The 13,708-nt window shown below is 34.7% G+C and overlaps 1 protein-coding gene across 9 annotated transcripts in view; it reads left to right on the forward strand.

Annotated features, from left to right (window-relative positions):
* EXOC1 (exocyst complex component 1) overlaps positions 1 to 13,708 on the forward strand; it is a 28,674-nt gene that overhangs the window by 2,496 nt on the left and 12,470 nt on the right. For 3 of the 9 annotated variants that reach the window (XM_051790313.1, XM_051790316.1, XM_051790314.1), the window contains exons 2-12: positions 574 to 707; positions 1,544 to 1,674; positions 3,730 to 3,889; positions 4,761 to 4,781; positions 5,542 to 5,729; positions 6,646 to 6,873; positions 7,100 to 7,232; positions 7,424 to 7,533; positions 8,077 to 8,130; positions 12,295 to 12,444; positions 13,562 to 13,667. In XM_051790313.1, the coding sequence (XP_051646273.1) occupies positions 584 to 707; positions 1,544 to 1,674; positions 3,730 to 3,889; positions 4,761 to 4,781; positions 5,542 to 5,729; positions 6,646 to 6,873; positions 7,100 to 7,232; positions 7,424 to 7,533; positions 8,077 to 8,130; positions 12,295 to 12,444; positions 13,562 to 13,667 (1,405 nt within the window). In that variant the 5' untranslated portion in view covers positions 574 to 583. The remainder of the gene's footprint in view (positions 1 to 573; positions 708 to 1,543; positions 1,675 to 3,729; positions 3,890 to 4,760; positions 4,782 to 5,541; positions 5,730 to 6,645; positions 6,874 to 7,099; positions 7,233 to 7,423; positions 7,534 to 8,076; positions 8,131 to 12,294; positions 12,445 to 13,561; positions 13,668 to 13,708) is intronic. The other 6 variants (XM_051790317.1, XM_051790320.1, XM_051790315.1 and 3 more) reach the window with 3 other exon arrangements.

Genomic DNA, 13,708 nt, shown 5'->3' on the forward strand with positions numbered 1-13,708 from the left:
AAAGAGTCCTGCACATTTAATTGAAGATTTTAGGTATATTTGAAGGATTCAGGACTTTTAAGTTAAGATCATCTCTGTAGTGACTTTAGTTTCACATGATCCATCCTGTTAGATTTTGTGGGATTTTTTTGTTCACCTGTCTTCATCTGTAGTTTTACTGGATCCATGGCATTCATGTCCATTCTAAAATTTCACTAACTGGTGAGGGAGTCCTCTTTTTTTGATTCCTGTTTCAACTTTTTTTTTTGTTTTTTTTTTTTTTGTTAATGTCTTGCATTCCCCTTTACTACAAAGAAGCTTTTTGTTCTCTGTTAAATTAAGCTGAAGGATCATCTGGGTGTTGATAAATTACAGTTGTCCTATTGAAGTAAGATAGTAAGCTTTAACTTGAACTTGTACTTGAAGTGGGCTGTTCCTCTATGTAAGTCATGCTTGTCTAGGTTACGATTCATTAAGTTACCTGTAAAATTTAATTTTAAAAAACTCGAATCGCTATAAGTACATGACTGGTTATTTTTTGTGTGTGTCTGTTAAATGTGCTTGAGTGTATTACGGCTTCCTAAAATCTTTCAGCTGAGAGAAAATGACTGCAATCAAGCATGCTTTACAGAGGGATATTTTCACTCCCAATGACGAACGCTTGTTGAGCATTGTGAACGTGTGCAAAGCAGGCAAAAAGAAGAGAAACTGCTTTTTGTGCGCCACAGGTACATAGGAATACCACACTGTATTTCTTGTCTTCACCTTGGTTTTTTATTCAGTTGCTTTTGTCTTAGCTTTATTTACAGTGCTTTTTCTTGACCTGTATAAAACAGGTGCTTTCCATTTCCATTTTTAATGGAGAAAATCAGTTGTGCTTCCATTATTGCTTCTACTGAAAAAGAAACAAACCCCTGTACTTTTATTCACAGATCTCATTGTAATTTGAAATGAAGAAATCAAACATATTTATTTTGGGACTGCTGGGCTTTATGTAGTGCTTTAAAGGGGATTTAGTAGTCATTATTATCAGTAGCTTGATAAACCTAAATAAAATGCAGTATAGAGTACTGGTTAGAATCCAAGACAGAGGGCTCTGGAAAGGCACAGTAACTGAACTGATTTCTAATGTTCCTTTACAGTATATCTCTTAAAAAAATTAGGTGCTTTGGGTTGATCTGTCAATAAATTAGCTTGCTACAATATTTTTCTGACTGAGAAGTCTGATAATGTTTTTATTCTGACTGTAATCTCCAATTATGTCTTTGCTTTGTCAGTTACATGGTAATGGTCCAAGATCTGCTGTATCAAAAAATAGCTGTAAATTGGGTTCATTACATCACAAGCTGTAAAGAGATGCATGCCTGTTTGACTTAGGCTTAAACTGAGCTGTGGATATTGTGGATGGAAATGTTTCAAAGGGTCTGTTGTCTGTTTTCATCAAATAAATATTATGAAACCTCGCCCACAGAAGGGAGAGGGATTTCAGAAGTTGAAGTACAGCAGAAACAGGCGTTAAAGAAATATGTGTGTTTTGAAATTACTCTCTTATTTCATTTAATAGTGACAACGGAACGACCAGTGCAAGTAAATGTGGTAAAAGTGAAAAAATCTGACAAAGGAGATTTCTACAAAAGGCAGACTGCATGGGCACTTCGAGACCTTGCTGTTGTTGATGCCAAAGATGCTGTTAAAGTAGGTGTACCTTTTTTTTTTTTTTTGATTTAGTGCTCTGCTCAGAACATCCTTTTCGCTCCAAGTTAGAGTTAACTTCTTGATATTGGCTGCTTTAAAGCTTAGATTGATAACATGTTAATTAGGAGTTTATTAGAAATTGGGATGATACATTCCTGTGCTGCTTATGCCTGCAGTTTCTTTCAGTCTTTCCAAGAATGTAGCCCTGGTAAATTGAGTAAGAGCAATCTAGATATGCTTGAATAGCAATAGTCTGAATATCTGCCCTATTAGTTGTAGTGATCTCTCAGTGACTGTAGAGAGCTTGGGCTTTGTTTGTTTCAAGTTGTATGTAAATTTTTACTCCAAGCTTAGTTTCCATTAAGAAAATCTACTACTATCTTACTAACGATGTTCAGCTCCATGTAATGTTTTTAGCGAGGACACTTAAAGTATTCTTAAGGAGCAGTATGTAAGCTGAAGGGTGAGGTCTGTTCTCTGAATCCTGACATTGGCCATTTCTTGGAAAGGGTACAGTCCTGAGGTGGTGGACTTTTCCACAGAACAACAAGAGCAACCTATATTTGACCACTCAAATTAATCTTTTGTCATACACTAAAGATGTACAAGCAGGCAGGGGTGAAAATCCTTCATGCTACAATGTCTGGTTTTATCTGCTGGTAACTTGTGATTTGGAAGAATAGTGCAGAAAACTACAAAGTTTAAAACTCTTTGTTTTTTCCCCTCCCGACCCCCTCTCCCCCAGTGTAGGTTTGTTATTTCAGTTATCCATGTGCTTGTTGGCTGGATTTTAGATTTTCCTTGCTGTTCCTAAATACCATGTTGGAGAATTGATTCTTAAGATTAAGGTTAAAATTACTCTGTCTTTCAAGGCTTTTTCTTGCAAAACAGAATTTGATAACCATTTGCAGAAATATACTGTAATATATATACCAATCTAATGAGAAATTTTGAAATGTTCTTTCAAAAACCAAATGTTGAATGCCAAACTCTCTCATATCCAATAACGTCAGAATTAAAGTTGATAGGTTCATCATGGTTGGCTTTCACATATGATCGTATGCAATGCTTTTGACACAAGGCCTTTCCTGCACTAGTTGTGAGACAGGTCAAGTTTTATGTGACTATACTGTTTATTTAGAAATGTATGGTAATTATATTTATCAATATAAGCTAAAGAAAAAAAAAGAACTTCTTTTATTGTAAAATTTCCCATCATGTGCAGTTTCTTGTGCTGCCTGCTTCTACAGGTAGTAGTGACTATATCATAAGTAACAGCAATAGTATTTACAAACTATATATAAGTAACATATATCTGAGGCAATAACATTTTTCATCAAAAGGAGACTGGACCTTGCAAAATGCTTGTAATATCATCTTTAAAACAGGCAATTACCAGTTCCAGTCCATACTGAGTTCATAAGTGACTGTAGGAAGGCAAGTACTTCATTCAATTGCTACCAAAGTAACATTCTCAACAGGCAGTAAATCTATTTGAAAATACTTACATAGAAGCTTTTTACTATTAAAAGGCCAAATGATTTTTTCTATCCTGTTCAGTCCTATCAAACACTATCACACCTCTAAAATATATAAAGTACTTATAATTCTTTTTCCCCTTGCCTATTCTCTCAAATCTCCCTGAACTGTGTTGTGTATGGTATTATTTGGTAACTCCAGCTACCATTTTTATTTTCAGAAGGCTAACACAAGACATTAGTCATTCTGAGGACAGTTTTTCAGGGCAGACAGTGCTGTCAAATATTTGTTGACAGTCTTACAGATCTCTGTATTTTGTGTTATTTTTACCTTATCTGGCTTGACAAAATACTGTCTCATAGCTTGGACTCTGTTTTTTCACGTTCACTATTTTAGCACCTTTATTAAAGAGCATCAGGGCACCAGACTTGCTATATGAGCTTCTGTCTCTTTAAGGCTGGCACATGTATAATTTCATTTTTATTCCATCATCTCAATAATTTAATGTGTAAACAATCTCTGCTACTCAGAAAATCATTTGTCTGTGGAACCTGTAACATATCTTATCTTTTACAGGAGAATCCTGAATTTGACTTGCATTTTGACAAAGTGTACAAATGGGTTGCAAGCAGCACAGTGGAAAAGAACACCTTTATTTCATGTATCTGGAAACTCAATCAGAGATATCTTAGAAAGAAAATTGACTTTATTAATGTTAGTTCACAGCTGTTGGAAGGTAAACTTCTACAATTGTATTTGAAGTGTAAAGTTTAATAATTATTGTTGTAAAACGGGTATACTAAAAGAAATATTTTTAATCCTGATGGGTTTTCTTATGGAATTTTATTATTTTATATTTTTTATGTCTTCAGATGAGCAAGGTGACTATTGATTTTCTAAGATTTTCTGTTAGAAAACTGAGACCCAAGACAAAATACTTAATGATAATTAATTGATAAGCTTATTGTATTTTTAAGACATTCTGTTTCTCGAACAAAATAAAATCTACCTCCAAGATCTGGTAGGTCTAATTGTGTAATGAATCTGCTTTTGTTCCTGTTTTCATTTCCCCTGAATTAGAAAAATACCTTAAAAAGTGATGCTTCTGTAGCTCTCCAGAGACTAATGAGGGTTTACATGAGACTTCTAGCTTTTAAACTGTGGAGCATGTGTTAAATTCTGCTGGACCCTGTTACAGTTTTTGTGACTGGTTGGTTACTAAGGAGGCTTTGTATCTTGTTTGCTTATGCTGTATTAAATATTTTTACAGTCATGTTATCATTATTATAGTTAAAATTTTACAGTAAAGCCTAGTGAATAAGTGTATCTCATGTTGAGTCTGTCAGAAGTGTTTAAACTATTGGTATTAAATACTAGACTGGCATGTGCAGAAGAATTTGAATTAGAAATGTGAAACAGGAAGGATAACGTTTCTGTATTTTGGTGTTGTCCAATTTGTTTTAAACCAACCTCTAACATTTCAAGTTCGTGCAATATTAAACATCCAAACTTACTGCCATTTAAAAATATACACGCTGTTCGTGCTTTGTCTAGCTAACATTCTTTGCTTCCTTTCCTCTGCTTTTCCATACCTTTTAATTCTTCAGAACTTCCTAAAGTTGCAGAAGGTGCGTAACACCTTTTTCCTTTACTTTGCTTTGTAAGCAATTTCGTAAATAATATGTGATTTTTTTGGTTTTATTTTGTTTAATAGGGCTTTGGATAGCTTATCGAGTTGCTAGAGATAAGAAAGTTATTTCAAATGTCCTAACACTTTCTGGCTGGACTGTATTAATGTTATGTCAGTCATTTGTCAGCCTTTGAGTGGCTTGTTAAATTAAGTAAGTACTGCCGTGAGAAATCATAGTTAATGAAACCATTGTTATTTCATTTTCACTTACCCCAGTACTTACTCTTCTGCTATGAAACTCACCTTGAGCATCAAGATAACTTTTATTTATTCAGTGACATATATCTTAATCAACTTCAGTATGGTCTGTCTACCAAAAGAGAGAATCTAACTTTTACTGATCTTCTGCTAACAAATCGAGCGTAATACTGTAATGTATTCTGATGCTGATTACCAGTGTAAGAGGTGAATAAACTGAGACTAGGCTTGTCCCTTGAAATAAAGGAAGGTGGATATTTGTATTTTGCTTGTGTTGCATAATTTGGAAAAGATCTTTGTTGAGAATCACTTCTGGTAGTTGTAATGAAGAGCATGGAAGACTGAGACTTGAAAAAGTGTTGATAGGTAACAGGTGCTTGTTAGGAAAGTTACTTAATGGATTAATTTTCTTAGAGGTAGTTAAACATACTTAAGTACTCTTAAAATGCTTGTGACTTTCTGGACTTGATAATGTGTTCTATTTTCCTTCTCTACCTAAGAATCTGTTCCAAGTGGAGAGAATCAAAGTGTAGCAGGAGGTGATGAAGAAGCTGTGGATGAATACCAGGAGTTAAATGCAAGAGAGGAACAGGATATTGAAATAATGATGGAAGGATGTGAATATGCTATTTCTAATGCTGAAGCCTTTGCAGAAAAGTTGTCGAGAGAACTACAAGTGCTAGATGGGGTAAACATTCCTTCTAATGTGCAGTGTGTCAGCATGTTGAACTGTTCTCATTGATACTGACCACATAGCATTCTTTGAAAATTAATTAACATGTTCTGCTGTATATTTAAATGTGTTTCTGTTGCTAAGCTGAGCTACATCCTGTCTATTATCAGATTGTAGAGATTTTCAGCCTTTGCTCTTTGCCTTCCACACCTTCTGGGGTGAATTGCAGGCTTTCAAATGAGGAGCTGAGAAGAAAAAAGGGAGACATTCTGCATATACCTTTCTTGAGGGCAGGAGTGCACAGAGAGAGAGAATAGTCCATTCATGTCCATGGATGCCTAAAAGAGTCCTATCAATGTAACTAGGAAACTGCTTTAGTCTAATAACATTGCAGTATTTGGCTGCCTGTAACAGTGCCATATTATTTGCTATTTTACTTTTTAAACAACCCTTCATTCTGGAGGTCACTTGGAAAACTTAAGGAGATGCAGGGGATACAGTCTTGAGGGAACAGTCAACAACCTCCTCAAATTGTCAAGTTGTATATTTTGAAAATGCCTTCTGTCATACAGGCAGCTATCTTGGAATAGAAAATCTGACCTTAACACCTGAGCTGGTTTTTTTGGAACTAAAAATGTTCTGGTATAGCAGGGATTACTGTTCGGCTTTTTATTTTTCTGCAGATCAGTAATTCAGTTCTAAGAACTTGGCAAAATTTTGGTTTTGTGTCTTTTCTTTTTGAAATAAGGAAGTGTCATAGGCTGAGGAACTGCTGTGTTCAGTAACACTTTAAATGAGAAGTACTACAGTGTTGTTGATTTCCTCACAAGTTTTGAAAACTGTTTGACAGTAATAAAGGCAGAAGGAGATATCAGAGCGCTTTTGAGATATAAAAAATGTCTCTTAGAATGTTGCTTTATTTTCTGTACAGGCAAATATCCAGTCCATTATGGCCTCAGAGAAACAGGTGAATATCTTGATGAAGTTGCTGGATGAAGCTCTAAAGGAAGTTGACCAAATTGAGCTAAAGCTGAGCAGTTATGAAGAAATGCTTCAGAGTGTAAAAGATCAAATGGATCAAATTTCAGAAAGCAACCACCTAATCCATCTTAGCAACACGAATAATGTGAAACTACTGTCAGAGATAGAGTTCTTAGTGGTAAGCATTTTTATGGTGTTTACAATAGTTGTTCACATCAAGTATAAAATTCTTTTAGGTTGCTACCCTCTAGCACAATCATTGCTTAAGATAATGAGCATATTTTTCTGTTTTGTTACTGCACTAACTTCAGTAAGTTATAATGATAAAGTTGTATTTATTATTCTGGGTTCAGCAGCATAGCAACCTAGCCTGCTTATGGACAGTACTATCCATTATTTTGTAGAATCACATGGATTTGGCAAAAGGTCATATAAAGGCCCTTCAGGAGGGAGATCTGACATCTTCTCGAGGCATTGAGGCCTGCACTAATGCAGCAGATGCCCTTCTACAGTGTATGAATGTAGCTCTTCGTCCAGGTAATGTTTTTGTTAGACTTCAGTCTAACATGCAAATTTATTATGGTACTGCCTTTATTTGTAACTGCTGTTCCAACTAGTCTCAGATTTTGTTCTGTAGATTGAAGGAATTGTGACCTCTGTCCCTCTTGGTTCCCATATACAATATATTACTATATATTTTGTGCTCTCTAAATCCTTTTTGTTTGTAGGACATGATATGCTTCATGCAGTGAAGCAGCAACAGCAGCGGTTTAGTGACTTGCGTGAGCAATTTGCACGGAGACTTGCCAGTCATTTGAACAGCGTATTTGTTCAGCAGGTATTGCTCCTTTCTATTTAATAGGAAATTTTTGATCACAAACTTTTCTGCAGAAGAAAAACAATCTGCCTAAGATTGGACATATTCTGTGATGTAATCAGTAAATGCTAGAGGCGCTTCAGGCAGAGATATTGCTAAGCACACCAAACTACAATTGCCTACATAAGTCTCTTACATTAAAAAAAAAAACCCAAACACCTCTTTTTAATGGGCTTGCTATCTGAATTAAACACATTGTGTGATATATAGGGATTTATTTTAATTGTAAAGCTTGATTAATTGAGGAGAAAAAGCACTGACCTTTTTTTTAAAGCTGTTAGAGGCTGAAAACATTGAAGTTCTTGCTATCTGAACCTCAAGAGCCATGCAAAAAAGCCAAAACAAAACCAAACATCCAAAGTAAAATGTCTGAACCTTGGTTTTGATCTTTAACTTGAGATATTGATAAATTACTGTCCTTACTGTCCTTACACTGTGTCCTAAAGGCTGGGTGGTTTTTTTAGCCTCAGTTTTTTAATTTCTGTATTTTTTATCTCCAATTAGTTTACTCAGACCCTCCTTCAACTCTATAACAGGTCCTCCTATCATTCAGTTCCAGTGAGTACCTTGGGTTTGAAATAAGCTTTTCTAACTAATTTTTTTTTTAGCTTGAATTATCTAACTAGCAGCTGCATTTTTGGCTTTGTAAAAAGAAATTTGTCTTTACTGATTACAGAGCATCAGACTTACGCCCCTTCTCACGTCTGTTATTTTTGTCAGCCTTTAAGCTTTGTTTATAAGCTAACATTCCTCTGATCTGATCTCCAGAAATTGGTAAGAGACAGATGGAGATGTATGGAGGAAAAATATTTTCAGGAAATTGTAATGTATGTACAACTGTGCAGATACTGCAATTGTGTGAAATTGCAGAATTTGTAAATAAAAAATAATAATTCCAGTTTTATACATATTAATGCAATAAAAGTTTAAAAGTTCTAGATTTTCTGTATTAGACTGTGTGCAGAAAATGGAATATTTACACTGGATAATTGTGTAGAAAATTATATTTGAGAGTACAAGCCTGACTTTTTATGACAAAGATTAGCACTTCCTACATTTTCTTCACTTTGCAGAAGAGTTCCAGCTCCACAGCATGTTAATTCTTTTGCCTTTAGCATCTGTTCTTAAGAAGGTATTTTTCCTCTGTCACTTTTGATATTTTGAAAACCTGAGTATAGGCTATCTGTCTCAGCCTGTAAATGAGGAAGTAGAAGCTATATTGTATAAGTCCTATGTAAATGCATTCATAGAGTTGGAATATTGGAATTGTGTATGGAAGTGGCTGCTTAACAGAATATATTTTCTGATGTTCTATTCTGAAGATTTTATTTTTAAAACTGGTAAGAGATTATTATTATTACTGTGCAATATTATGTGTATTAGATGAAATATTTTTAAAGACACTTTTGAGTGCTATTGAGAATGCTATTACCACTTTGCAATTTATTTTTTTTTAAATTCTGAAACTAGTATTGGCTTCACATTGTTTTTCATATAGAATTACCCTCTGAAAAGTTTTAACTTGCTGTTAACTATGAGGTATTTATAGATTAAACTTAACAGCAAAGTCATAATTTTTAGCAGGAGGAGTTCATTAACTACAAGAAATGAGCCACTGCAAAGCCTTTTTGATTATTGTAAAAGTGAAAAAAGAAGTTTGTGTTTTTAATTTTGAGATACAGATTCAGGTGTTGGAGGTATAACAGATTTTTGTGTTACCTTACTAAAATAACCGTGTTTTTTCTCAAGCCAATGTTCTTGAAAACTAACTAGAACACTTTGTTACCTTTAACATCTGAAGAGTTGCATTATTTGTTTAGAATGTTTCTTACAAAAATAAATCAAAGCACTTCAGAAAAAAAAGGCAGATAAAGAATTCTAAATTAAAAATGCAAATGAAAACATGATGTGTGTAGGCAGCTGTTAATACAAGCAAGACATTCTGATTTGGAACTCATTAGATGTAAAGTCAAAATTAGATTGACATTTGGGCCTAAATACATTATATTGGAAGTATGAAATTGTTCTTTATTTTTTTAAAGGCAAAAAAGCCCAATGCTTGATTCAAACTCCTGTTGTAAGGTACTGAAGTGCTTCATTTCCTTTACATAAAATTGGTAATAAATATTAGAATTTTTAAGCAGAAATGCAACTTTGGCTTGCCATTCACTGCAGTGTTACAAACTGTTTACAGTAACTGTTACTAACAGTCAGTGTAGTCGTCTTTATTGTGTACTACTAATAATTGATTAATCTGTGTATCAACAACTTTAAAGATTTTATTTTTTTTTAACAACCACATTCAGCACTCAATTTAATGGCAGCTAAGCTTTCTGCATTTGAAATATCAAATAGTTCGAAGCTTTGAAACTATGAAATAGTTGAATAACAAACTTGGGTTATCATTGATAATGGTGTATGTTTATGTGCAGTGAGAGAAAGCCTGTTAATTAGATAGGAAAGGTACACCTAGAAACTCCATAATGTTTTGGGTTAGGCTTGAACAGGACATGATTTAGTACAACCAAAATGATTAGTCCTGTGGAAAAGTTGGTCTGGAGAGAGAAATTTACCTTGCTAAGGAATTTGTCATCTAGCTTTATGAAGAATGCAACTACCAAGCAAAAAAGTTGCGTGTAATAATGGGACATGAATAAAATTGTTAGATGAAAGAAGCAATAAAAATCTGGATAGCTGAGTATTTCCTAGCAGTAATATGAACGAACTTTGGACCGACTTAATTGAAGAGAACTGTGAAAGCCACCGGGTAAATTATGTTAAACTATAATGAACTCGTACATTAAAATGCATGCTGTGGGAATGTAACACACCAGGGGCAGAAGGGAGAACTGTAAATGGTTTTCTGTAATCTAGTTTTCATAGAAGCCTATAAAAGATCTATTGAAAATATTTGCTATACGCATGCCCAGAAGCACATACAGCATTGAGTATGACTTCAGTAATCACATCAGCAGCTGTGTTGCTAATGCTGGCTGGATGCCAATTCCAAATTATATGTTTCAGTAACTACACTTTGCAAAGTTAGCTTTTTCTTAAAGGCAAACTACAGGATTATTTTTATAAGGAAGATTTATAGTGTTATCCTTCCCCGTTGTCTATGAGAATAAATTAATGAAGTTGGCAGGACTTGTTTCTTTGGGTCCATTTGTGTCTCAGTTTACATAGTTAAGAGAACAGGGCTCAAAGTAAGTTCATGTTCATGTTGGATACAAAAAAAAGAAATGGAACAGGTTGTCCAGAGAAGTTATGAATGCCCTATCACTGGAAGTGATAGGACAGGTTGGATGGGGCTTTGAGCAACCTGATCTAGTGAAAGGTGTCCCTTCCCATCACAGAGGAGGTGGAACTAGATGAACTTTGAGCTCACTTCTAACCCAAACCATTCCATGATCCTGTGTAGTATATTAACTTTTCCCAGAAGCTGGCATGTTCGCATTGCAGTACTTAGTAAAGGTTAGTATTTCACAAATAATATCACAGATTCATATATATAAATTTTTAAACAAGTCTGTGAATGTATTGTGGAAGCTTTTAGGGCTTTTTTTAACCAAAGACTTGAACCCAGTACAATAGAAAAGGGTAAGACAAAATTTGCTTTAGTTTTGTCACTTTAATCTAAACTGGCTGCTGTTCCAACTTAAAAACATGCAAAGGCAGTTTTTAAGCTGTATAGCTTATTCTGCTGACTTATCACATCCAAGGTGGAACTGTCCAGGAATTCTTCTTCTCTGAGGGACTGACATTGCCTGACCTGCATAAACTGCCTGCATGTGATGCTACAGGAATAGGAATCTTTTTGTGCTGTTATGGCACAAACTATACTTGAGATCAAGACCTGTTGCAGTATTTACTAAAAGCCCAGCAAAAAAGACTTTACAGAAAATATTAAAGCCATTTGGAAATTAAGTCCCATCCTCCCTTCTGTTAACCCATGAATAATGGTTGTGTATTCTGCTGTGTGGCTGCACAGTGGTGTTACCTTGCTTGCTCTTCCTGAATTTCCCAGGAAGCTTGTGAGTTCAAGCAAGTGAAAGCTTAAAAATCTAAATCATATGTTGTTCCAGCAATGTGATGTGATGCTTAAAGCATAGTGTGGGTTTCAGGAAAGTAGCCAGAGTAAAGGAGGAGCATGAAATTAGTAGCTTGTGTTAAATGCTGCATGTCAAAAACTGTTAACTCCAGTAAATGTTCACTGAAAGTGTGGGTGTGTGTCTCTGTGTGGAGGGAGAGAGAATGTGTGTGAACTGATGTTTTTAAGACTTGACCAAGGAAGGCTTGGCCAAAGTGGACTAAAGTAGGTTGAATTGGAGCAACTTTCAGAGAAGAGGTGTAGTATATAAAGCTCATTGTTAACACCTAAGCCACTCATTAACTGGGGACTTGATGTGTCTTACAGTGTGGGAGTAACATCTTTAAACAGAAGCAGCGAAAAATGCTAGTGACTCACCCTTAAGGCAAAGAACCTTACAGTGAACAAGCTTATTAAGATGCATTACCTGCCACAACTATAACAGCTTAGTGTCAGTATTGTTAGGTGTCTTTTTCAGTCTGCGTCTCTAGGCTCTACTTCTATCTAAGGTATTTTATGAGACTTTTCTGTTTGCCTGAATGAGATGCTGTCTTCATATTCAGTTTTTCAGGAAACTTATTGTACTTCTGTGTAGTGCTTCCAGATTTACTTCAACACTTTTTTTTATCAAGGGTCACGATCAGAGTTCCACTCTTGCCCAGCACTCTGCTGAATTGACATTACCCAATCACCATCCATTTCACAGAGATTTACTTCGATATGCTAAACTGATGGAGTGGCTCAAGAACACAGATTATGGAAAATATGAAGGACTAACAAAGGTATGTGAAGTGCTCAAATGATGCTAGACAAAGTACGTAGTAGACTGGATTTGATAGTCAAAACAATTGCCCATGTGTGTGCACCTGTGAATATTCCTATATATGAAATGTAACTCAATGCTCCTCTTTTCTTGGAATAATGTTCCTCTTTGGAATAAGAAACTTCGTTTTTTCATGTTTGTGATATCCTGTTTTGTTTGTTAGTTTTTTCCTCAAACATTTGGTTCAGAAGTATAAGATATTTTTCTTAATGTTTATGTAAAACAAGTTTGTCATTTTACAGCCTAGTAAGAAAAATGATATTAAGCTATTTTCAAAGCGATGTGTCTTTTGTCTGTGTGACATCTTTATTTCAACAGACCTTCATTTCACTTGGGAACATCAAAAATTTAAGGTCTCTTGTAAAGTAGACTAAATAGAAATGTTTTCCCTTTCTATGTATGTAACTTTTAACTACCTTGTTTAAAACTAACATGGAATGAAAAAAATTACTACAGAAGTATACAAAATGTTTAGGTAGAAATCAAAGGGAAGTTAGTCCTTAGAGAGCAAGTCTTTTTTTTTTAATTAAAGTACTGTAATTCTTAAATGGAAGATTTAAATTAGACTTTTTCAATGGCTTTGAAACAGCTCTTCCTTTGCTTTCAGTGTCATGCAGATAGTTAATGAATGGTTGACATATTTGTGATCTTCTAACAAAAAATTGAAAGAGTTATATATTTATGTGTTATGTGTGCTTTTGAGGACACAATAGGAGTGATGAAAGAGGGTACAGAGAACGGTGCTGAATTCTCTCCATTTTACCCTTGAATTGAATTCTGTGATACTCTACCACTGGCAATCCTATTTGTATGTACTGCATTGCATATCTTTCTTTATGGAGGAGAAGTAGAAGTTTCTGAATAATGCTTAGTGAACTCACTATGAAAATGAATATAAGCTGCTTAAATATCATGAATATATTTTTGTGCATGCTGCATAAATATATATATTTATATTGACCAAAACAGTTTGTTATTTAGTAGGACTTACAAACCTTGCATGTTTTTGGAACTATTTACCTGTAATAGAAGTCAGTATGAATACCTGTTAACTAAATTTACTTTTTTCTTTTAAGAATTATATGGATTATCTATCACGACTGTATGAAAGGGAAATAAAAGATTTCTTTGAAGTTGCCAAGATCAAGATGACAGGCACAACCAGAGAAGGGAAAAAGTTTGGTAAGCTTCCAGAAGACACATATCTTGCTTTGAATCTTGTA

The sequence above is a fragment of the Manacus candei genome, unplaced genomic scaffold, assembly GCF_025592945.1.
Source record: "Manacus candei isolate 608988 ecotype Guabito, Panama unplaced genomic scaffold, ASM2559294v1 h1tg000028l, whole genome shotgun sequence".
NCBI lineage: Eukaryota > Metazoa > Chordata > Aves > Passeriformes > Pipridae > Manacus > Manacus candei.